The 26,230-nt window shown below is 39.4% G+C and overlaps 1 protein-coding gene across 2 annotated transcripts in view; it reads left to right on the top strand.

The window, feature by feature from the left end:
* The window catches only part of VPS13D (vacuolar protein sorting 13 homolog D), a 265,793-nt gene that overhangs the window by 106,992 nt on the left and 132,571 nt on the right, over positions 1-26,230 (top strand). For both annotated transcript variants that reach the window (XM_065935730.1, XM_065935729.1), the window contains exons 44-53: positions 1,030-1,180; positions 1,267-1,477; positions 5,016-5,263; positions 6,964-7,155; positions 7,462-7,588; positions 9,304-9,446; positions 14,144-14,274; positions 17,120-17,295; positions 22,268-22,391; positions 23,187-23,422. In XM_065935730.1, the coding sequence (XP_065791802.1) occupies positions 1,030-1,180; positions 1,267-1,477; positions 5,016-5,263; positions 6,964-7,155; positions 7,462-7,588; positions 9,304-9,446; positions 14,144-14,274; positions 17,120-17,295; positions 22,268-22,391; positions 23,187-23,422 (1,739 nt within the window). The remainder of the gene's footprint in view (positions 1-1,029; positions 1,181-1,266; positions 1,478-5,015; positions 5,264-6,963; positions 7,156-7,461; positions 7,589-9,303; positions 9,447-14,143; positions 14,275-17,119; positions 17,296-22,267; positions 22,392-23,186; positions 23,423-26,230) is intronic.

Here is a 26,230-nt window from a genome sequence, read left to right as displayed (position 1 = left end):
ACTGACATCAGGTTGCTTCCGTGTCCTGGCTGTTGTAAATAGTGCTGCAGTGAACATGGGGGTACATTTGTCTCTACTCTTCCTTTGCATTAGAACTTCCTGGAAGCTTTGGTTTAAAACATGGATCTTTTCCTTTGGTTGTTTATTAGGTTGACTTTCACATACTGTTTGTTTTAATGAAAAAATTGGGAGTATGGAAAGCTTAGATGTCATGTCATTTGTTTTTCCAATAAAAAAAAGCAATGTCAATATATTCTGAGTACTCAGAGTAATAGTTTTAAAAACCTTCTATTTTACCTAATGTGAAATTTTATACTTTAAAATAAAAAAACCAAAAACCTAAATTCTTGGCACATGGTAGCGGCACAAAGTATGTGTTAAATGTGTGCATGGACACGTGAACACAAATAGGAAACAGTGGCTGCACCTAAGACCAGAAATAAATCAGTTTCCTCTAGTATCTTGGATGGCATCATTGACTCAATGGACATTGAGCAAATCCCGGGTTTTAGTGAAGGACAGGGAGGCCTGGCATGTTGCAGTCCATGGGGTCGCAAAGATTCGGACATGACTGAGTGAGTGAACAACTAGTATCTTGAGTTTGATGAGCCTTGGTGTCCTGTTAAAAAAAGGAGTAATTATTGAGCAGAACTTAGACAATTATCATTGTGAAGTTTTTTTTTTTTTTAAAGTTCTTTGAAATCCAAATGTTGGCTTTTTATAAGCATGTCAACAAACAGTGTATGGGCATATTGAGTAAATTTCATCACATTTAGGAAAAAAAGTTATTCTTCCTATGAAAGGCATGCCAGAACAAACAACTCTTCAGAATTGGCTGTTATAATAGTGGGTATTAAAGGATATTAACTCCTATTAAAGCAGAGTGGTTTTAGAGCTTAATGACTCATTTCACTGAAGATATATAGTCATAGTAAGATGCTTTATGTAGGCCTTCTGACCAGTATTATTATACTTTGCGTGATTTTCAAAAGCCACACTTTTTTTTTACTATTTCTCTCTTTTCCATAGTTCTCTTCACTCCCACCTGTCCGGGTCGTCTTTGCAGTGACCATGGAAGGCAGTGCTCGGAAGGTGATCACGGTCCGATCAGCCCTTATTGTGAAGAACAGACTTGAGACGCCGATGGAACTGAGATTGGACAGCCCGTCAGCTCCAGACAGTGAGTTCTGACACTGCCTGCTGTGCCCTGAGCTGAACTCTGGGGTGGGAGACATGTCTCAGTGCTGACACGTGTTTCTGTGGCAGAGCCTGTGGTCCTTCCTGCCATCATGCCAGGAGACTCTTTTGCTGTGCCTTTACACCTTACTTCTTGGCGACTGCAGGCCCGGCCCAAAGGACTGGGCGTGTTTTTCTGTAAAGCTCCTATTCACTGGACCAATGTAGTGAAGACTGCTGAAGTTAGTAGCAGCAAACGAGAATGCCACTCCATGGACACGGAGAAAAGCCGGTTCTTCAGGTAAGCATGGCGCGGTAATGCCATGTAGATTTTGCCATTTTTTCCCCTTTATGCTTTCTCTGAGGACCCTTAGTGACTCAGTTGTGCTTGTTGTAAACCCTAAAGTTCTTACTGCTTAAGTGTTAAAGTTCATAAGAATTCAAGAGTTAATCCTGGACAGGAGAGTGGCTGTTACTTACCACCTAATATTCATGGAAGAAACAACCACAAACCCAGTACTCACACATGTGCGATTAGAAAGTGGTCTGTCTGCATCAGCTTAAAGAGAAGACATGGAAGGGGACTTCCCTTGTGGTCCAGTGGTTAAGAGTCCGACTTGCAATGCAGGGGATGCAGGTTTGATCCCTGGTCCAGGAACTAAGATCCCACGTGCAACAGAGCAATTAAGCCCGAGTGTCCCAACTAAGACCTGATGTAGATAATAGATAAATAAGGGTATGTGTATATATATGTGTATGTGTATATATTTTATATATTTATTTATTTTAAAAAGAGAAAATATCTGGAGAGGGAAGAAAAAAGAATGAAAAGTTCTCATTCCTACATTGGGGAGGAAAATCCTAGAGGTGGGAATTTTTCAAATAACAGATTTCAAAGGAGTTTGGGTAGAGGTGCACCTAATACTGACTTTTCTTGGGAACTTTGACAAAATTATTATGTAGACTCCTCATTTCCTCTTCTGAAGAGTACAAGTAATATGTTACTAGATTCAATGTTAGAAAAAATACTGGATTGCTATTGTGAGATCTTTCTAAACTTTAAACTTGTTTAAATGAGAGATGATCAGCTTTAGTTTCCTTTGTAGCAAAGACAGGCATTTACTTAGTTTAAGAAGATGATAAAGGAGAACAAGAAGAATATGAAGAATGCCAGTATACCCTTTATCCGGGCTTCCCTGATAGCTCAGATGGTAAAGCGTCTACCTACAATGCGGGAGACCAGGGTTCGATCCCTGGGTCGGGAAGATCCCCTGGGGAAGGAAATGGCAACCCACTCCAGTATTCTCCTGGAGAATCCCATGGACTGAGGATCCTGGTAGGCTACAGTCCATGGGGTCACAAAGAGTCAGACACGACTGAGCGACTTCACTTTCATGCCCTTTATCCACATTTGCCAGTTGTTAACAGACTACTTCTCTTTCGGTGATTTACAAAACAAAAAAAAACAATAAAGATATAAATGGTTTTGAACAGTGCTATTAGGCAGCTTGTCACAATTGGCATTTATGAAATACTTTAACCATCAATTCCAATTGCATTTTTATTTCAAGTATCTGCGGACATTCATCAGAAGAGACCATCTCCTGGGCCATAAAACGAAGATCAAGCAAATATTAAAGAATTGAAACCCCTCACAATGTATTTCATTATTATGATAGTTATTAAGTTAGACACCAGTGACAATAACATGCTTACAAAACCCCAAATATTTGCAAATTAAGCAATACATTTCTAAATAACCTGTGGGTTCAAAAGACATCACAAAGAAAATAATATTTTAAAATGAATACTAATGAAAACCATACATATTAAAATATGGGGGATGCAGCAAAGGCAGTCCTAAAGGGAAATGTGTAGCTTTTAATGCTCACATGAGGAAATCAGGAAGACGTAAAATCACTGCTCTAAACTTCTTCCTTAATGTAGAAGAGCAAACTAAACACAGAGAAATAGGAAAATAAAAGTATGAAAATCAACAAAATAGAAAATAAACAATAAGAAAAATCAACAGTGTCAAAATTGGCTTTTTGAAAAGATTCACAAGCTTGATAAACCTCTAGTAAGACCAGTCATGTTTCGAGGCAAGAAAACAAAATTGCCGGTATAAGGAGTAGAGAAAAAGGAGAACTGCTCTAGATCTTACAGATATTAAAAGATTTGTTATAAACAATTTTATTTAAATAAATTCCACACTGGAAGGATAAATTTCTTGAAAGATACAGATCACCAAAACTAACACAAAGAAGAAATAGGAAACTCAAAGAACCTAATATCTATTAAAGAAATTTAATTTATAATACAAAGGACTTCACAGAAAGAACGTTTAGGACCGTGAAACTTCACTAGTGAATTCTACAGACATTTAGGGAAGAAATCATACAAGCTCTTTGCAGACTCTTTCAGAAAGTATGGGAGGATAGTTTTGACTCATTTTATGAGGCCAGGATTCCTGATACCAAAAGTGATATAGTTATTATCAAAAAAAAGAAAAAAAACTGCAAACTAGTATTCCACCATGAAGAGATGCAAAAATTCTTAACAGAATACTCCCTAGTAGAATCCAGGGAGTATGTGTTAATTGCTCAGTCATGTCCGACTCTTTGTGACCTTATGGACTTTATAGCTCACCAGGCTCCTCTGTCCATTGGCTTCTCCAGGCGAGAATACTGGAGTGGGTTGCCATTCCCTTCTCTATGGGATCTTCCCCACCCAGGGATTGAACCCAGGTCTTTTGCATTACAGGCAGATTCTTTACCATCTGAGCCATCAGGGAAGCCCTTTAAAAAGCATGAGACTTAATAATTTTATCAAGACTTCAGAATTCCAGATCAACCTATAGAAATCAATTATACACTTATATTTTGGCCATGAACAAATGGAAAATATTTTAAGAAACACCATTTAGAGTAGCACCAAAATTTTTAATTATTTAGAAATCAGTCTTGGGAATGATATACCAGTCTTTTATCCTAAGAATTACAAAGCTTTGCTGAGGGATAGTAAAGAATCTGCCTGTCAGTGCAGAAGATGTGGGTTTGATCCCTGGGTCAGCAAGATCCCTTGGAGAAGGAAATGGCAACCCACTCCAGTATTGTTGCCTGAAAAATTCCATGGATAGGGGAGCCTGGTAGGCCTCAGTCCCTGGGGTTGCAAAAGAATTGGACATGATTTAGCGACTAAACAACAACAAAATTAATGAAAATCTATTAACTAAGTGGAAAAACAATCAGGTTCATGAATTGGATTGTTAAGATTTACATTCTCACTACATTGATTGGGAGATACAACCCAGTTGGTTATCAATAGAATGAGTTTTTTTAAAAATGGCATATGAACCAAATACAGATACATATAACAACTTGGCTGAATCTTGTTAAAACTTAATGCAATAAAAACAAACCCAGACACAAAGAGTAAATGCATCCTGTATCATTCCATTTATGCTATTCAAGAACAGACACAGCTAACTTATAATGATGACTATCAGAAACTGGTTGCTTGAATAATGGGGGAGGATATTGATTAGAAAGGGATATGAGGGGACTTGCTGGGATGAGAGAAATGCTCTGTAATTGATTTTGGGTGGTGCCTATAGGGGTGTGTGTAATTGTCAGAATTCATCAAACTGAACATGTAAAATCCATACGTTTTACTGTGATTTGATTATGCCTTAGTAAATGTGTTTGGACTGAAAATTGCAAATATCTTACCAAATTATTGAACCATTCGAGTGTTATCCTGTCTCAGACTCATCTAAGGAGAAAAAATTCAAGGTCTTCATTCAGGCTGATGATTTTTACACCATTTTGTCATCACAGGTTTTGTGTGGCCATAAAGAAGGAGAATTACCCAGATTACATGCCCTCCAACATATTTTCTGACAGTGCAAAACAGATTTTCAGACAGCCGGGGCATACCATATACCTCCTGCCAACAGTGGTCATTTGCAACTTGCTACCTTGTGAACTTGATTTTTATGTTAAAGGAATGCCCATTAATGGGACACTGAAACCTGGCAAGGAGGTGGCTCTCCACACAGCTGATACCTCCCAGAACATTGAACTGGGTAAGGGCTTCGTCAAATAAGTATTTGTAATTGTTCTGTGAAAGTGTCAATGGGTATCTTATGACTGTTTGGCATACATTTTGGAGAAATCGTAGCACATATAATACTGCAGTACGTTGGCTCGGGACTTCCCTGGTGATCCAGTGGTTAAGACCTCACGTTCCAATGCAGCGGCTGTGAGTTTGATCCCTGGTTGAAGAGTTAAGATCCCATGTACTTCTGGGCCAAAAATCCAAAATGTAAAACAGGAAAATATTGTAACAAATCCAATAAAGGCTTTAAACAATGATCCACATCAAAAGGAAAAAAATGCACCAGCTCAGAGGATTTATGCAGCTAAAAAAGCAAAACTCCTAACACAGAAAATCATTGAAACAAAAAAACTGAACAAAACTAAAAGATCTCAAGGCAAGCTCTCAACATAGCCTTTTTTCTTGTGTTGCTCACTTGATGTGTGACTAAGGGAAGTCATTTTGTCTCTTCAAACCATGCTTTTTACTAGCTGTAGAATGAACAAAATCAAATATCTCTTCTCTTTCAGAAAAAGGGAAAACGTTTGCCAAGCACGCTCGGTATCCCAGACAGTATGTCAAATACTTTGACACACATGTTCTCGTGTAATCCTTATAGCAGTAGTTATGAGTCCCATTTTACTGATGAAGACATTGAGGTTTGGAACAGTTAATACATCAAGTAACTTTCAGTTGTAGGGATGAATGAAGTGAAGGTAGAGTCACTATAATATCTGTAGCTCTTGTAGCAAGAAAGTCCTTCCGGATATGGGACAGAAAGAATGTTTCTTTAAGGCTGCTATAGACATGTTGAAATAAGGACGTAGATATTTACCTGTTTTACAGTTTTATAAGTGATTTCATTCTGTCATCTCATTTGATCTTCACAACAATGGATGTCTCAGGCAGAGAGACAGCTGTGACCCCCTTTTTACTGATGAGGAACCTGAAACTCATTGAACTTCAGCAGCGTGTCCCGCAGGGAAAAGCTTACATTTTTGAATACATAAATCCTTGAGCTTAATCTCGAAAAGAAAAAATACTGCAACCCTACTTGTCTGTTTTTAAAAAAAAATGGGTCTTGCTTTGATATTTAAATGTTTGTTCAACAAATATTTACTGAGCCCCTGTATAGAATAGAAATGCCCCCTCACCCTCCATCACTGTGTGCTCTTTGAGCACTCCTTGTCTTCACTCTCATTGTCTACAGGGAGCATCACTTTTAATAAGAAACTCTTGAAGTAGATACTGTTGTTATCCCCTTTTGGCAGATGGACACAGTGAAGTTAAATAGCTTGTCCCATGTCACACAGCTGTGAGAACAGACTGGGAATTTGAAGCCAGGCAGTGAGGCTGCAGAAAACCTTAACTCTTACCCTTTACTTGGCGTTTATTGAGTTTCAGACACCCAGCTGAGGGCCTGTATAGTAAACTCTTGAATAACCAGAGCTGTGACTGATAACTTTCATTCTTCTAATTATTACATGGTTCAGACTCCCTAGTGTGACTTCTAGACCATATTTATTCTCACCCCAGCTAAAGGGAGATGGCCATTGTAATAAGGTTTCTGCCAGTTGAATACTGTAGTTACTGACTTTTCCAAGAGGAATCAAATTTAGTTTGGCTATGGGCTATTTTGACAAACTATAAAATGAAACTCATAAAGACAGTAGTTTTATCTTTCTTTAGGGGTGTCCCTGGAGAATTTTCCACTCTGCAAAGAATTGCTCATTCCACCCGGAACCCAAAACTATATGGTAAGAATGAGGCTCTATGACACCAATCGGCGGCAGCTGAACCTTACGATTCGGATTGTGTGTCGAGCAGAAGGATCTTTGAAGATCTTCATTTCGGCTCCGTATTGGTTGATTAACAAAACCGGTATGTACAGAGGTTGCTCCAGTCGGCCTTTGGAGTCGGTCATGGGAATTCAGATTTATTTGCTCCACGCACTAAATGGAGCCAATGCAAACAGATTACCTCAACAGTGTAAGCTGCTGAACCTTTCCCACTCCATAGAAGTGCTTTAATCATGGTCAAGACTGGCCTTTTGGACAACGACTGAGTCCACTGAATAAATTCAGTCATCACTTTTTCCCCCTTGATGATTTTTTTCCTTTTATTATTTGCATCTGTCTTGGATACACTGGGTGGGATTGATATAAACATTTCCCCTCCTTCCTAAAGGGCTACCACTGATCTTCAGACAGGACAATGCGAAGACGGATGCTGCAGGCCAGTTCGAAGAACACGAGCTGGCCCGGAGCCTGAGCCCTCTCTTATTCTGCTACGCTGACAAAGAGCAGCCAAACCTGTGAGTACAGTTATTTATGGGAAGGGGAAATAAGCTCCCAGGGAAGGGAAAAATTAGCAAAGGCTATAGTATATCCGTGTAAGTAGAAATAGACTGTAGATAACCATCCTGACTTGGCAGGGGGACAGCACCATGACTTAATGGGATTTTTTTCGGATCTAATTTCTGTGTTATTTGATATGGAAAATAAACCATTTGGTTTTGGTGTATAATGAAAGCCAGTTTTATTTTCCGTGTATTGAAGTGGTTCTATTCATAACTCTGCTGATGGTGAGAGACCCACATGCTCTCTTTTCTGCGTGGTTTCTCTCCCCTGGAAGCGCTCAGTGCAAGCAGAGTAGCTGGCTGCAGAGGGAAGACAGGTTAGCCCATTGGTAGAGAGCCTGCACCCCATTAATCCAATCAGGCCATCTTATATTAGATTCTGAAATCCATCTCTTTCTGTTGAAATAAAGTGTGCCATTTCAAGATCTCAAAGCATTCATTACCTGTTTAAACACAGGGAAAAGCAACAATTGTGAGGATTAGCGGACATGTCCTTCTTAATGTATGGTAGGGCATTAAGGAAATGACAACCCACTCCAATATTCTTGCCTGGGAAATCCCATGGAGGAGCCTGGTGGGCTACAGTCCAGTGGGTCACAAAGAGTCAGACATGGCTGAGTGACTAAGCAAAGGGCATTAATTCAGTTTATTTTTTCTTGGATTTGACATTCTGCTTTTTACAGTGGTCTTCTGATGTTTAGCCTTAATCCAAAAATATGTAGGTGAATTTGATACTGCTAAATGCCATACCCTATTATCTATAGAAGGATGCTACAAACTTAGAGGAGGGCCACTCCAGTGGATACAGATGCATCTGTCTACCTAGCGGTTGGGCTGGAGTCAGGAGAGGACTGACCAGGGTACTGGCCAGTAGGAGACAGAAAACAGCCGCTTAACATGGTCAGTAGGCCCAGTTTCACTGTTTCCCTGAATGGATTTTGACAGTTTTAGATCCAGGACTTGAAATTCAAAACACAGTTTATTTTGTCCGTCAAATTCACAGTTTCCAAAGCCTTTCCACGTAGATGATCTCATTTGATTCTCCCAACATTTCAGTGGACTAGGCAGCATGGCAAAGTTTTTAAGATGAGGAAACTAAGGCCGAAGGAGAGTTATCTGCCCAAAGTTACATTGCTTGTTAGTGGCCAGTCTGGAACACACATCTGGGAATTATGTTTCCAGGATCCATGACAGGATGCTGGCCAACTGCATATGGTGCCTTGCCATTATATTAGCACCGGGCCCTTGAATGAATGTACCATTAGCTGCATCTTCTGTACATACTTTTCTCCTATGTTCAGGGTATTTCATGAACCCTTGAAACACCAGAGTCAGGAAAGTATCAGTTTGCTTTGAATCTTTGTTTTTCAGATATTGTAGCATTTTCCTCATGCCTTATGCTCACAGAATTGATGTTTTCCCCTAAAATGTCTAGTTGTGGAGGTCAGTACATGTCACACGTTGTTAAACTGTGACTACCTCTCAGATTGAGTTTTGACCACTGATTAATTGCCTTGCTGTGTTTGGGAATAACATGAGAATGAGGAAGAGTCACTGTTAGAGTTCTAATTTTGCCCGACAGCCACAGCAAGGCTTCCTGATTAGAACAGGTAGAAAAGACTTTCTTACGGATGAATGTCTATATACGTCTTTGCTTTTCTGCCCCACAGCTGCACGATGAGAATCGGAAGGGGGATTCACCCTGAAGGCATGCCAGGCTGGTGTCAGGGCTTCTCCCTGGATGGTGGTAGTGGCGTCCGAGCTCTCAGAGTCATCCAGCAAGGAAACCGCCCAGGGCTGATCTATAACATTGGTGGGTTACATTTGGGGGAGGGGGAGTATCTAAACCATGGGCCGACGATTTCAGGCTTGGAGGGATAAGCTGGCCCTACACTTTGGTCTGTCGGCAAGTGCTGGTTTTCTTATTTGCCATTGGGTCAGGTATCCATTCTCTGAATGCTGGATTGATATCATCACAGACCTATTCTTCTAGGGATCCAAGGAGCCACCTACACACTGCCCTTTTGAGGTCTGAGGCTGTTTAGTTTCAGATTCACCTGTGTCAGGAAAGTGTCAATTTGGCTTGAATCCTTATTTTTCTTGGAAATAATAGGAACACTTAGAATGCTTTTCATCCTCCAAGCATTTCCCACGCATTCATTGAAACCTGCAAAAACCCTAAGAGAGTAAGAAGCATTGTTCTCCTTGAAACTGAAGCTGAGGGGTTAAGTAACTTGTCCAGATATAAAGGGAAAGTCTGGGTTGGCATTAGGATTATGACTGAGGTGTCCACATTTGAGGCAAAAAATATAAAATGCACTTGGTGGTTATGGTAATTAGAAATCCCTAAGCTAGCTTAGCAGAGAAAGCAATGGCACCCCACTCCAGTACTCATGCCTGGAAAATCCCATGGACAGAGGAGCCTGGTAGGCTGCAGTCCATGGGGTCGCTAAGAGTTGGACACAACTGAGTGACTTCACTTTCACTTTTCGTTTTCATGCACTGGAGAAGGAAATGGCAACCCACTCCAGTGTTCTTGCCTGGAGAATCTCAGGGACGGGGAAGCCTGGTGGGCTGCCGTATTTGGGGTTGCACAGAGTCGGACACGACTGAATCGAGTTAGCAGCAGCAGCAAGCTAGCTTCCCAGGTGACTCAATGGTAAAGAATCTGTCTGCAATGCAGGAGACACAGGTTTGATCCTTGGGTTGGGAAGATCCCCTGGAGAAGGAAATGGCAACCCACTCCAGTATTCTTCCCTGGGAAATCTCATGGACAGAGGAGCTTGGCGGGCAATAGTCCATGCGGTCATAAAGAGTTGGACATGACTGAACACACACAACTAGTCTAGATTGGTGCTTTAACACTTTCCATGCACAAGCTTGCTTAGCTTCTAGAGGTGGGGAGCACCAAGGGAAGATGTGCCTGTGCCTATGTACCTCAAAAGATGTCGCAAAAGATTAAGACAAACTTGATTTAATTATGTCTCAGATTTGAAGTGTTAGCAGTGTATCCTTCCTTTCCTATATAACTTCTGGGCTCTCAAAGCATTGTTTACTCTTGAATATAGGAAAACCATTGAACTGTCTGTGGTAATGGAAATGTTCCATCTTGTACTGTCCAATGTGGAGGCACTAGCCACACATGGCTGCTGAGCACTTGAGAGTACATTACTAAGAAATGTGAGTGTGACAAACTGAATTTTTTATTTTGTTTTTTTATTTTGGTGAGTATGAGTGGTCATGTATGACTAGTGGCTCCTGTTTTGGACAATGCTGATGTAGAGAGTCCTGTTACAGAAGGAAAAATTGAGATGGTATTACTTAGCTGTTTACTTGACTCCCATGGAGTCAGTGCTTTGTTTAAGTGTTGGAGGGTTTATTAGTGAAAGACTCTCTTCCAAGTATAGTTTGTTTTTTTGTTTAAAAACATGAATTTGCGTGCATTCTCCCTTGACATGGAAGCTGTCTCCTTTAAAGCTGACGTGAAGACTTTTAATAGAAGAGATAAACTTTTATCTGATCCTCCAGCTGAGGATCACAATTCTCATGTTTGTTCGCTCCATCCCTTTAGTCAAAGTCCACTTCATGCTGGGTTTGGCTTTCTGCTGGGGTGTCTGGTCCTTGATAGAGTTTCCAAAGCAAGCCCCTGCAGGTTGGCCAGAAGCCACAGTTGGGACAAATTGGAGGAAACACGGTGGTGCCTGCGCCTTTTGAAGCAGCTGGCGCTAAGGAACCACACAGAACCCTGGCAGAGAGGCAGACTGAGCTCTCCAGTGGAAATATGCAGGGAGTGCACACACAAACTTAGATGCTGCGTGCATTCATGAGAACACGTCACTTATGTGTTTAGGGACCAGACTGTGTTTCACATTTTGTTGTTAACTAAAGAAAGGAAGAGAGAGTTTGAGCTAAGATGAGATTTTATGTGAGATCTTGGCATGTATTAAGAGAATTTGTGGAATCTCTTAAATGACTATTTTTGAAGAATTTGATAGATAACTAGCTTCCTATCAGGAAAGTTGAAAGCACAGACACAAATGGAAAAGCCATGCAGTGCCTGACCAGGTAACCTTAACATGTACCTCCAATAAGGATGATTTTGTATATTTTGATCTTATCAGCTATTCATTTGTTAAGGGTTTGCCAGGGCAATCTGAGATAAAAGGGAAACAAATTTTTTTTTTTTAATTGAGTCTTGATGCTATAGACTCTTTCTATGATACCAAATATACCTTTTATTTTTTTGTCCCCCAAATATACCTTTTATAGGTATATTAGTTGAGATCAGGCATCCGGTCCCATCACTTCATGGCAAATAGATGGAGAAACAATGGAAACAGTGGCTGACTTTATTTTTTTGGGCTCCAAAATCACTGCAGATGGTGACTGCAGCCATGAAATTAAAAGACGCTTACTCCTTGGAAGGAAAGTTATGACCAACCTAGACAGCATATTAAAAAGTGGAGACATTATTTTGCCAACAAAAGTCCGTCTAGTCAAGGCTATGGTTTTTCCAGTGGTCATGTATGGATGTGAGAGTTGGATTATAAAGAAAGCTGAGCGCAGAAGAATTGATGCTTTTGAACTGTGATGTTGGAGAAGACTCTTGAGAGTCCCTTGGACTGCCAAGGAGATCCAACCAGTCCATCCTAAAGGAGATCATCAGTCCTGGGTGTTCACTGGAAGGACTGATGCTGAATCTGAAACTCCAATACTTTGGCCACCTGATGCAAAGAACTGACTCATTTGAAAAGACCCTGATGCTGGGAAAGATTGAGGGCAGGAGAAGAAGGGGACGGCAGAGGATGAGATGGTTGGATGGCATCACTGACTCAATGGACATGAGTTTGGGTAAACTCTGGGAGTTGGTGATGAACAGGGAGGCCTGGCGTGCTGCGAATCATGGGGTCGCAAAGTCGGACACGACTGATAGACTAAACTGAACTGAAGGTTGATTTCTGATAATCAATGCTTTTCTGTATGTCATAGAAAAGTGATGGGAGTTTATCTCCCTATCCCAGTATTACTGAATGTTTCTTAGATACAGAGTTTTAGTGTTGAAAGTATGTTAGTCATTCAGTCATGTCTGATTCTTTGTGACCCCATGCACCATTGCCTGCCAAACTCCTCTGTCCATGGAATTCTCCAGGCAATAATACTGTAGTGGGTAGCCATTCCCTTCTCCAGAGGATCTTCCTGACTATTCCAGTATTACTGAGCATTTCTTAGATACAGAGTTTCAGTGAGTGATTTTGTGATTTGCTTAGTTTTTCAGCTATTTTGAGATTTACGTTAAAGAAACACTAGTACCAGTGAATTAGGGAGTTAACAGATCAGAGTATTTATAATTGAAAGTATGTTGGGACATCCAGGACATCTAGTTGTCATATCCTAAGGTCACTTCTCTTTTTATGATCTCTTGATACCTGTCTTTAGTAGGGTCCTTTGTGTCTGTCTCCGAGGCAGGCTCCCTGGGTTTAATCCAGCTACGCCACCTACTGGCTATGTCACCTCAGGACAAGTCACTTATCTTTCCCTGCCTTAGTTTCCTCATCTGCAAAAATGAAGGAATGAAAATGTCTAACTCACACGGTTGTTATAAGAATTAAATGTTGAGCCTTTGGTAGAGGGTGTAATGTGTACTAAGAGTTCAATATTATTATTTTTATTATTTTTTTACCATAAATATTATCATTGTATAACCAGAGTTCAACCCAATGCCTTGAATATAGTTACTTTATTCATTGTCTGAATGAAGGAGTGAACTCGTCCATCGAATTTCAGATTTTTAAAAGTTATTATCAGTTTTTGAGATAATATGGTGTTTTTTCATTTTTCTTTCTTTCTTTGGAACTTGAGATTTCCTTTTGATTGACTATGACTTTCTTTCCTTGGTATGTTTTTTGTTTATCTTTTTTCCCCACAGTACCTATTAGGTGCTGAAAACATTTATTTTATGAAGGAATAAATTCAGTTGTATTGAGCATTATATTTGAGCTGCATTTTTGGGCTGACAGAAAATACTAAAAGAGTCAGTTGAGTTTAGGGCAGTTGCAGAATGCAGTTAAGTAATACGCAGATTCTCCTCTATGTTGTAAAAGGGGCATGTTCTCTAGGAGGAAATTTTGTGTCCCATATGTAAGGAGAAATGTGTCACATAAGCCGTCTTAGTAGTCAACTTCATAAATGGAAACCAAGCTAAACACCTGTTTGTTTTAGTTGCTGTTAAAATTGTACACACTTTATGAAGAAGCTGGGAATTATGGGAATATTGATGTTGCCAAGGAGACTTTTTAAGGTCTAAATGGCAATAAAGAATGAGAAAGTACCTTCAAAGAACTGCTTTGAAGGTAGTTGCTGTTTTCGTTCTATTCTTAGGAGATGTCACAGCCTCTATGGGTGCTACAATCATTATCTCAGAGAAACTAATTGTGAAGGCTATTTAATTTTTTCAGACCATAATTTTTTTCCTTCTGATTAATTCATGGAACTGGTTCTTGTTATTCATAGGTATTGATGTCAAGAAAGGCCGAGGCCGATATATTGACACCTGTATGGTCATCTTTGCTCCCCGTTACCTGTTGGATAATAAGTCATCCCACAAGCTTGCATTTGCACAGAGGGAATTTGCCAGGGGACAGGTAAGCAGCTTGCTTTTAAAGAATGACTAGTGCTTATTTAATAGCACAGTGAATTTTAATGTCATTTTAATTTGAATGTCACATTTAATTTTATTGACTTATCTCCCCGTCAACAGTAAGTTTGTTGATTTGAGTAAACGACAGAATGATCTCCGTTCGCTTCGAAGGGAAACCATTCAATATCACGGTAATCCAAGTCTATGCCCCGACCAGTAATGCTGAAGAAGCTGAAGTTGAACGGTTCTCTGAAGACCTACAAGACCTTTTAGAATTAACACCCAAAAAAGGTATCCTTTTCATTATAGGGGACTGGAATGCAAAAGTAGAAAGTCAAGAAACACCTGGAGTAATAGACAAATTTGGCCTTGGAATACAGAATGAATCAGGGCAAAGGCTCATAGAGTTTTGCCAAGAGCATGCACTGATCATAGCAAACACCCTCTTCCAACAACACAAGAGAAGACTTTACACATGGACATCACCAGATGGTCAACACCGAAATCAAATTGATTATATTCTTTGCAGCCAAAGATGAAGAAGCTCTATACAGTCAGTAAAAACAAGACCAGGAGCTGACTATGGCTCAGATCATGAACTCCTTATTGCCAAATTCAGACTTAAATTGAAGAAAGTAGGGAAAACCAATAGACCGTTTACTTATGACCTAAATCAAATCCCTTACTATTATACAGTTGAAGTGGGAAATAGATTTAAGGGACTAGATCTGATAGACAGAGTGCCTGATGAACTATGGATGGAGGTTCATGACACTGTACAGGAGACAGGGATCAAGACCATCCCCAAGAAAAAGAAATGCAAAAAGGCAAAATAGTTGTCTGAGGAGGCCTTCCAAATAGCTGTGAAAAGAAGAAAAGCAAAAAGCAAAGCAGAAAAGGAAAGATATACCCATTTGAATGCAGAGTTCCAAAGAATAGCAAGGAGAGGTAAGAAAGCATTCCTCAGTGATCAGTGCGAAGAAACAGAAGAAAACAATAGAATGGGAAAGACTAGATATATCTTCAAGAAAATTAGAGATATCAAGGGAACATTGCATACAAAGATGGGCTCAGTAAAGGAGAGAAATGGTATGGACCTAACAGAAGCAGAAGATATTAAGAAGAGGTGGCAAGAATACACAGAAGAACTATACAAAAAAGATCTTCATGACCCAGATGATCACAATGGTATGATCACTCACCTAGAGCCAGACATCCTGGAATGTGAAGTCAAGTGGGCCTTAGGAAGTATCACTATGAACAAAGCTAGTGGAAGTGATGGAATTCCAGTTGAGCTATTTCAAATCCAAAAGATGATGCTGTGAAAGTGCTGCACTCAATATGCCAGCAAATTTGGAAAAGTCAACAGTGGCCACAGGACTGGAAAAGGTCGATTTTCATTCCAATCCCAAAGAAAGGCAATGCCAAAGAATGGTCAAACTACTGTAAAACTTCAGTCATCTTACATGCTAGCAAAGTAATGCTCAAAATTCTCCAAGTCAGACTTCAGCAATAGGTGAACCATGAACTTCCAGATGTTCAAGCTGGTTCTAGAAAAGGCAGAGGAACTAGAGATCAAATTGCCAACATCCCCTGGATCATTGAAAAAGCAAGAGAGTTCCAGAAAAACATCTATTTTTGCTTTACTGACTATGCCAAAGCCTTTGACTGGGTGGGCCACAATAAACTATGGAAAATTCTGAAAGAGATGAGAATACCAGACCATCTGACCTGCCCCTTGAGAAACCAGGTCAGAAGGCAACAGTTAGAACTGGACATGGAACAACAGACTGTTTCCAAATAGGAAAAGGAGTACATCAAGTCTGTTTATTGTCACCCTGCTTATTTAACTTATATGCAGAATACACCATGAGAAATGCTGGGCTAGATGAAGCACAAGCTGGAATCAAGATTGCTGGCAGAAATATCAATAACCTCAGATAAGCAGATGACATCACCGTTATGGCAGAAAGTGAAGAAAAACTAAGGAGCCTCTTGATGAAAGTGAAAGAGAAGAGTGGAAAAGTTGGCTTGAGGCTCAACATTCAGGAAACTAAGATCATGGCATCTGGTCCCATCACTTCATGGGAAATAGATGGGGAAACAGTGGAAACAGTGTCAGACTTTATTTTTGGTGGCTCCAAAATCACTGCAGATGGTGACTGCAGCCATGAAATCAAAAGACACTTACTCCTTGGAAGGAAAGTTATGACCAACCTAGACAGCATATTAAAAAGCAGAGACATTACTTTGCCAACAAAGGTCCATCTAGTCAAAGCTATGGTTTTTCCCATAGTCATGTATGGATGTGAGAGTTCGACTGTAAAGAAAGCTGAGCGTCAAAGAATTGATGCTTTTGAACTGTGGTATTGAAGACTTTTGAAAGTCCCTTGGACTGCAAGGAGATCCAACCAGTCCATCCTAAAGGAGATTAGTCCTGAGTGTTCATTGGAAGGACTGATATTGAAGTTGAAGCTCCAGTACTTTGGCTGCCTCATGCAAAGAACTGACTCATTTGAAAAGACCCTGATGCTGGGAAAGATTGAAGGCGGGAGGAGAAGGGAATGACAGAGGATAAGATGGTTTGATGGCATCACTGCCTCAATGGACATGAGTTTGAGTAAAATCCGGGAGTTGATGATGGACAGGGAGGCCTGGTGTGCTGCAATCCGTGGAGGGTTGCAAAGTGTTGGACATGACCTAGCAACTGAACTGAACCGAACCATTTTGTGCCTTTGGTGCCCTAAAAAGCTCCTGGTGGAGGGCAAGGCTCAGGGTAGAGAGATTCTCAGTAAACATTTACATCTTTGACTTGACTTTTGACTAACGCCAGTGATACCATGTTTTAGGGAACAGCCAATCCTGAAGGTTACATTTCCACGCTTCCTGGTTCCAGTGTGGTGTTCCACTGGCCTCGGAATGACTACGATCAGCTGTTATGTGTCCGACCGATGGATGTTCCCAATTGTATTTGGTCTGGAGGCTTTGAAGTCAATAAGAATAATTCCTTCCATATCAACATGAGGTCAGTCCAGAGACTATATTTAGTCAAAAAGTAGTCTTGTTTGAGGTGTGGCAATATAAATAGTAAGCTGTAAATACCATATAAATTTCAAATATTTATAAAGCTGTAAATAGCAAGTAGGTACTTTTAGTAAGACTACTCTTGATGAAATGGGCACATATGTTTCTGACTGAAAGGTCTTAAAACTGCAAAGACTAGGCAGGTAGGAATGAACCTTTTTATGGAATGAGCTAAAAGGGGGCATTGGCAGTTTTGACCATTTTGCAGTTGCTGTCCTCTGAGGTCACATGTCCAGGGAGTAGCACTGAGCTCATGGTCGCCTGCAACTCTTGTCAGCATTCAGATGGCAGCTTTGATTATGTTTTTGTCTGTTCTTGCACACTGTACAAGCTCTTCTGTCGTTAGATGCCATTCCAGTAAATCTCCTGGTCTTCTTTGCCCAACCCAGTGACCCTCAGATCCTTATTAAGAAAAATCAACAAAAGCCAGGGTCAGTTAGCACAGGATGACTCTTTTCTTTCATCCAGCGCTTTTTTTTTTTTTAATGTATTAAACTTTAAAAAGATTGTGGTAAAATGCACATACCATATGAAAAAGATAGCATAACATAAAGACCCAGACATTATTTTGTGTGCCTCAGGCACATAAAGTAAAATTTACCCTCTTAGCCATTTTTAGCTTTAAAAGTGTTAGGTATATTCGTGTTGTGCAGTCTCCTAAACTCTTTTCATCTTGTAAAACAGAAACGCTATACCCATTAAGCAACAACTCCTCATTTTCCCTTTCTTAACCCCTGGCGACCTTTGTTCTCCTTTCTCTATGTGTTTGACTACTCTAGGTACCTCAGATAAGTAAAATCATACAATATTTGTCTTTTTGTGACTGGCTGATTTCACTTAGCATAATGTCCTCAATGTCATCCACATTGTAACATGTGTCAGAACTCCTTTTTTTTCTTGGTGACAGCATTTAGTTTATTACATTTTATTTCCCTTTAGTGCAGTGAAATTCTATTTCATTCTTTCTTCTTTTTAATTTCTTCAAGTATAACTGATTTACAATGTGGTGTCAATTTCTGTTATACAGCACAGTGATTCAGTTATATAAACATGATATATATGTTCTTTTTCATTTTCCTTTCCATTATGGTTTATCACAGGATGCTGAATATGGTTCACTGTGGTATACAGTAGAACCATTTTACATTCACCATTTATATTTCACCATTTTACATTCTTGCAAAGAGCACATGAGGGTCCAGTTTCTCCACGTCTGTACCAGTGCTTGTTATTTTTCTTTTTTTTGATAATAGCCATCCTCATGGGTGTGAGGTGGTATCTTATGGTTTTGATTCTCATTTCCTTAATGATTAGTGATGCTGAGCTTGTTTTCATGTGCTTGTAGGCCATTTGTACATCTTTTGACATGTCTGTTCAAGTTCTTTGCCTGTTTTTGAGTTGGATTTTTGTTGTTGTTGAGTTGTCGGAATCCTTTATTCTGGATACTAACCCCTTATGAGATACATACATGCGTGCATTCTAAGTGGCTTCGGTTGTGTCTGACTCTCTGCAACCCTAGAGTCTGATGTATGAGATGTATAATTTACATATATTCTCTCCCACTCATATGTTGCATTTTTACTCTGTTGATGGTATTCTTTGACATATAGTTTTTAATTTTGATATAGCCCAGCTTGCCTATTTTAACTTTGGTTTCCTGTGCTCTCTGTGTTGTACGCAAGATCATTGCCAAATCAGTGTCTTGAAGCTTTTCCCCTATATTTTCTTCTGAGAATTTTATAGTTTTAGCTTTTCTATATAGATCTTTGATCTGTTTGTATTCATATAAGGTTAAGAGTTCAATAGAGACATCAGTTTGCCGACGAAGGTTCATATAGTCAAAGCTGTGGTTTTTCCAGTAGTCGTGTACGGATGTGAGAGTTAGCCCATAAAGAAGGTTGAGTGCTGAAGAACTGATCCTTTCGAACTGTGGTGCTAGAGGAGACTCTTGAGAGTCCCTTGGACTGCAAGGAGATCAAGCCAGTCAGTCCTAAAGGAAGTCAACCCTGAGTACTCATTGGAAGGATGGTTGCTGAAGCTGAAGTTCCAATACTTTGGGTTCCAGATGCGAAGAGCTGACTCATTGGAAAAGACCCTGATGCTGGGAAAAATTGAGGGCAAGAGGAGAAGGGAGTGACAAAGGATTAGATAGTTGGATGGCATCACTGACTAAATGGACATGAGTTTGAGCAAACTCAGAGAGATAGTGAGGGACAGAGAAGCCTGGCATGCTACAGTTTATTGGGTCACAAAGAGTCAGACACGACTTAGCGACTGAACAACAACAGAGTCCAACTCTGTTCTTTTGTTTGTGGATATCCAGTTTTCCCAGTACTATTTGTTGAAAAAACTTTCTTTTCCCTATGGAATGGTTTCTACATCCTTGTCAAGAATTATTTGACCCTATATGTGAGGGTTTATTTGGGGGCTTTCTAGTCTATTCCTTCATATTTTGTCTTTTTGCCAGTGTCAGACTGTCTTGATTACAGTAGCTTTGTAATAAGCTTTGAAATTAGCAAGTGTGAGACCTCCATCTTTGTTCTTTTTCAAGATTATTTTGGCTACGTGGCGTCCCTAGAGATTCCATCTGAATTTTAGGATAAATTTTTCTATTTTGGGGGGGAAAAAACAGTTGGAGTTTTGATGAGCATTATATTAAATCTCTAGATCTACTTTGCGTAGCCTTGACATCTTGACAATATTAAGTCTTCTAAATCCATAAACATGGGATGTCTTTCTGTTTGTTTCTGTCTTCTTTAATGTTTTTCATCAAATGCTTTTGACGCCAAAGAGACTGAAATCAGTGCTAGTTCAACACATCTAGAAGCAAAATTCAATTATTTATACCTTATGGTGAGTTCTCTTTGGAGAGAACACTATTATAAGGGAACAGAAAAATGGGTAATTTATTAACAGATGATTCAAAATAATATTTATATTTGACTTTTTAAAAAATGCATTATCTGAGGTTTGTCTTTGACTTTGTTTTTGTTGCTGATGTGCCTTTCTTAATTATGTTTTGCCCTGCTTCTTATTAGAGCTAGGTGCATCTGGTATAGTGGTTTTCAAGCTGTGTTCCTAGAATTCATACGGGTCTAAGGAGGTGATTTTATAGGCCAGATGAGTGAAGTGGACAGGGCCCCAGGGCCCTCATCCTGACTTCAACCAGAACTCCTGTCTCGTAGTGTCATATGTTCCCCACAAGGTTGGGGTGGGGGTGGGCAAGGTGAGGAATTTGCAGCTAAAACCACCATTGATTTATACACTGCTTTGGTGGAGGCAGCCCAGGTCTGTTTTGTGGTATAAAGCCAATTCAGAATTAAGCAGAAAAGTTACTCATGATTACTTAAAAGAAGAAGAAAAGAAAGGAAAGAAAGGTGTGGAGAGTAGGGGTGGGTGATACCTTTTAATCCCTTTGAAATAGTTTCAGTGTGTGGCCCTAAACTACTGAGCAGGAACCCTGGGCCAGATGTTTCCTTTACTTTCCTCAAGTTTTCATTTTGAAACAATTTAAACCCACAGAGAACTTGTAGGAGTAGTACAAAGACACCCCTCCTTTACCTACATTTCCTACTTTTCAACATTTGCTCTGTTCTTGTTCTCTCTCCACAATGTATTCACATGCATCATTTTTCCCTAAACCATTTGAAAGTAAAATGAAGTCATCATAAGACTTCAGACATAAAAAATTTGTCACCTATCGTTACACACTGAAGAAATTTAATATCATGTTTTTAAGCATATAAAATGTCCTTTAAAATGTTCTTCACAGTAACCCTGCTTCCCAGATCTGGGGTCCAGTGAAGGATCATGCATTTTATTGGGCTGGTGTGTCTCATCTGCTTTAATCTAGAATGGTCATCGTCTCAGTTTTCCTTTTTTGTCTTTATTAAACGTTGACATTTTTGGAGTCCAAGCCAGTTTCATATAGAATGATTTGTTTTCTGGACTTTTCTGATGGTTTTCTACGTTTAAGTTTGGGCCTGACATTTTTGGTAAGAACACTACTTCTGCTGTGGTGTATATTTCCCATTACATCTTGTCAGGAGGCCTGCGATGCCTGTTGGTTCCATTATTGATGTTAAATTCAGTCGTCATTCGGTTTAGGTGCTGTCCACCAGGTCTCTCTTTTGTAAAGTTACCTTTTCTTTACAAACAACACTAGTCCATTGTAGGGATAATTTGAACCTTTTTATATACTCACTTTTCACAAAACCTTTCAGTCAGTGGTTTGGTGGTTCTCACCTGAATCATTTGTTACATTAGTGGTTGCAAAATGGTGATTTCTGGTTCTTACATGTCTTCTACGTTTAGTAACTGATATTCTTCCATAAAGAAGAGCTTTCCATTCTCTCCAGTGGTTTGTCTATATTTAAATACACACACACACACACACACACATTATGATCGCATCTAGTACCAGTGGTTTGTCTATATTTAAATACACACACACACACACACACACACACACATTATGATCGCATCTAGTACCTCCACTCCACAGGATTCTTCCTCATCTTCCCTTGTCCTACAGTGTGAACCCTGTTCATCAATAACATCAACATATTAGTTTGAACCATATGAAATTCCTCTTTTCTAGGTCAAAAGTAGTCTAGTATCAACAATTTTATGTAGTTCAACCAATGTTTACTCACTTGTTGCACTGACACTATGACCCAAAACAAACCCAAAGTAAAATTTGTAGATCTCATGTATGTAGATCTCATCTTTGGCATGCTGTTCAAAGTTGCTTGAATGATTTCTTTTTTATTGTGTGATTGTACTGTCAGTTTCTACTTTTTAAATGTGGTCAAAGAACACATAGTGGTAATTGTGAGAAGTATGAGAAGAAAGTGAGTTGGGAACTTGTTCCCTACATTTTATGCAGCCTCTATGATTTCCTTTTGCTGCAGGGATACTCTGGGAAAATGCTTCTTCCTGCGTGTGGAAATTACTCTCCGAGGAGCTACCTATAGGATCTCCTTCAGTGATACAGATCAGTTACCCCCTCCTTTCCGAATTGACAACTTTTCTAAGGTATCAAGGGGAGTTGAGAGCCAGTTGGGCTCTTTCATATGTCAGAAAGTGGAGCATATTCTGCACTTAAGATGATGATGAAATACATCGTAAACTTGGGTTTGAAAGAAGCTGCACAGCGGTCTCAGGAATTCTAACCACTGGGAGGTGGTTTCTGCTGGTCATTTTGATTGCTGGGCAACCTTGTCCAGAAGTGACTTCTCAGCTCCCAAAAGTTACTTTGACCAGATGGTTTGGTTAGCATGGGGCCCTCTGCAGACACACCATATAAACAGAGAAATCAGAATCAGATTGACAAATGCCCAGTAGAATGGACAGTTCTACTGATGCTTTGTTAAGTGAGCTCCCTTCTGAATCTTCCAAGTGCAGCCAAGATGGAGGTTGTTAGATTCTATTTTAAATTATACCTTATGTCTTATAATTTGTAACTTTCCATAGCTGAATCCCAAGATTTTTGTTCCTTTCTTTGTTCATAGTGTATCCTGGGCATGGTGGGGTGAGACTAGATGCCACTGAAAGAACAGGGTTGCTTTCTCTAGGTATTTGGTATGGCAAAGTTTCTCAAAAGCTTTTACCCAACAGACTGTGACCCATGTCGTCTAAGTGGTGGGCTTTTTGCAATTTTGAAGATGATTAGAAAGGCATTTGAAGAGGCCAGCTGTTGAGGCTTACTTGTGGTTTTGTACCCTGTATAGCATTCATTTGGGAAAGATTTGGAACCTAAGAGGCACTGAATCACTTTCCAGCATCACCCCACTGAATGAGGGTTCTCCTTATTCTCTGCTGTTCCTGTAGGTCCCGGTTGTCTTCACTCAGCATGGCGTTGCTGAGCCCAGGCTCCGCACTGAAGTGAAGCCCATGACTTCCTTGGATTATGCTTGGGATGAACCCACCCTGCCACCTTTTATTACTCTGACTGTTAAAGGGGCAGGTTCCTCTGAGATCAGCTGCAACATGAATGATTTCCAGGATAACCAGCAGCTTTATTATGAAAATTTCATTTACATTGCTGCTACATACACGTTCTCTGGGTAAGTCTGGGTTAAATTACTGTTCTTGTAAAGCAGAAAGCTCTAATTATTAACCGGTTTTAAATTTTAAGCAGTTCTCAGAAGGCTGAGGGATGAAGGAAGATTCCTTCCATTCTTTACCAAATCCTAGGCTCAGACTTTATCTTGAAAGCTCTTTGGTCTAAGCCCTTGTCTTCTGGCTAGAGTGAAATTTATCCAAAGAGGCAAGACTCTTCTCTTTTTAAAGAGCTTCCTAATAATCCATTCTAGTATTTAACAGCTCTCCTTGGGCATTTTTGTTGTAATAGCTTCAACTTCTCTTGCTTTATGGTGATATTTCTTATGCATTTTTTAAACTTCTTGCTGCTAGCTACTATTTTTTATTTATTTTACCTCGTTCCTTATTTGAAACTGACTAATCTTCATCCATAATTACTCGAATCACTGTTCTGACCCTCCTCTCCCATTGAGAACACTGATTAAGCAGACACTTTAGGGTCTTCTTAATAGTCACCTAAAGGCAAACAGAGGAATTTAACTTCACAGTAATTACAGTTGCCTCAGAATTATGATCTTATGATCTTCACTGTTTGTCTGATTAGTTAGTTGTATTTAGAAAAAAAAAGCAAGGAGTAGTCAGCTTATTCTAATTCTGTTAGATTGGTACATGGATAGGTACATAGAGATTCAGAATATTAGGCTTTCAAGAGTAGTCATTCCACCAACACATAAATACAGTTGTTTCTGTGCTGATCACAGGGCCAATTTTAAAGTTGATCCATGAAGATACTGGGAAAATAGCCGAATCTTTAGCATTCCAAATATAAGTCACCTGGTGAACAGTACATTTAAAGTCCTGTTTATTTCCAAAATGTCCTAAATAGTTTTGCTTATGAAATATTTTTTATATGTGCCTGAGGCCCCCAAGAAATTGTCTGAGTCTGTGCAGCATCTTTCTCATCTTCTTAGACCCTAGATTTCACTAATAATGATATGAATGGCATGTTTGCTTTGATAAGATTTTAGTGCCTGAAAAACCAGTCCTTAATCTGGTTGCTATGCATGTTTTTCTCTATACTTCCTCATCTTCTGGTAGTTACTAAGCTCTTTAACTGAAGAATCCTAGTGGAGACTTAGTAGTGTCACAGGTTGAGCAGATATGAATAGATAAAAAGAGAAGTTTCTGGGAATCTAGTGTGCTGAGAGGCTGAACTATATTTTGGAGTGAAGTGGATCCTATTTCTTTGCATCTTTGATGAGAACTAATGATGAGGAAAGAGACTAGGATTTTGTTTTTTGAATTGAGGCAAAGTTCATAAACTGTAAAATTAACCATTTGTTAAAGTGATGAGTTTGGTGGCATTTAATGTATTCATGATGTAAAGCTACCACCTCTAGTTCCGAGACAGTTCCATCACTCCAAACCCTAAGTAGTTACTGCCCAGTAAACCTTTTCTTCTAGCCCCTGGAAATCACAGATCTGCATTCTTGTCTCTAAGGATTTACCTATTCCAGATATTTCACATAAATTATCATAAAATATCTGACCTTTTGTGACTGGCTTATTTCACTTAGCATAATGTTTTCAAGGTTCACCCACTTTGTAGCGTGTGTCACTTTTTCATTCCTGTTATGGCTGAGTAATACTCCATTGTACGTCTATACCACATTCTCTTTGTCTATTCTTCCTTTGATGGACATTTGTATTGTCCCAACTTATTGGCTGTTATGAACAGTGCTGCAATCAACATGCCTGTACATGTGTTTCAGTGCTTGTTTTAATTCTTTTGTGTGTATACCTTGGGGTGGAATGGCTGGGTTCTGTGGTAATTGTTTGTTTACCTTTTTGAGGAACTGCTGTGCTGTTTTCCACAGCAGCTGGATCATTTTATCTTCCTGCCATCAATGTGTAAGGGTTTCGTTTCTTCTACATTTTCCGCAGAGCTTGTTGTTTTCCACTTTTTTTCTTTAATTGTAACAATTCTACTAAGTAGGTAGTGGTATCTCAGTGTGGTTTTCATTTGCATTTCTATACTAGCTAATGACATTGAAGATCTTATCATGTGCCTATTGGTCAGTTGTATATCTTTTTTTTTCCCCATGCTACATAGATTGTGGGTCTTGAACCCTGGCCACTTGGGCCATGGCAGTGAAAGGTCTGTGTCCTAACTGCTGGACTACCAGGGAATTCCTCATTTTTATATCTTTGGGGAAAATCCTTGGCCCATTTTTACATTTGATTTTTTTTTTTTTTTTGCCTCTTTATTGTTGAATTTTACAACTCCTTATGTAATATGGGTGCAGATCCCATATCAGATACATGATTTGCCACTATCATCTATTCTGTGGGTTGTGTTTTTACTTTCTTGGTAATGTCTTTTGGAAGGATAAAAGTTTTTAATTTTGTTGAAATCAATTTTTTTATTTACTTGTGCTTTTGATATCATGAAAGCTAATTTTTAACGTTGAATTTTTCAGTCCCTTTTTTGATGATAGAGATTAATGGAAATAGAATAATCTAAACAAAATCTCATCAAAATACCCTAAAGTATAGTTAAGGCTGCAGCAATTCCATAAAACTTAGGATTATTAAGCCCAGAGAAACATAACAGGGTAGAATTGGAGGAGGTGATTATGAACCCTTTGTTTTCTTTTCATCTTAAAGGAACTTCTGATTTCTTGCTAAGATGTGAGGATGCAGTAATGCTGATCATCTTCCTGGCAAACAGTAGAGCCAATTCTTGGACCTTTGGAATGTCTGGATTGGTTTTTGTTTTTTTCCCTCTAAAAATATATAGTCATTCTTTTATGTCAGAATTTTTCTTTTAT

This window comes from Muntiacus reevesi, chromosome 5 (genome assembly GCF_963930625.1).
Source record: "Muntiacus reevesi chromosome 5, mMunRee1.1, whole genome shotgun sequence".
NCBI lineage: Eukaryota > Metazoa > Chordata > Mammalia > Artiodactyla > Cervidae > Muntiacus > Muntiacus reevesi.
This window is presented reverse-complemented; position numbering and strand designations above follow the sequence as displayed.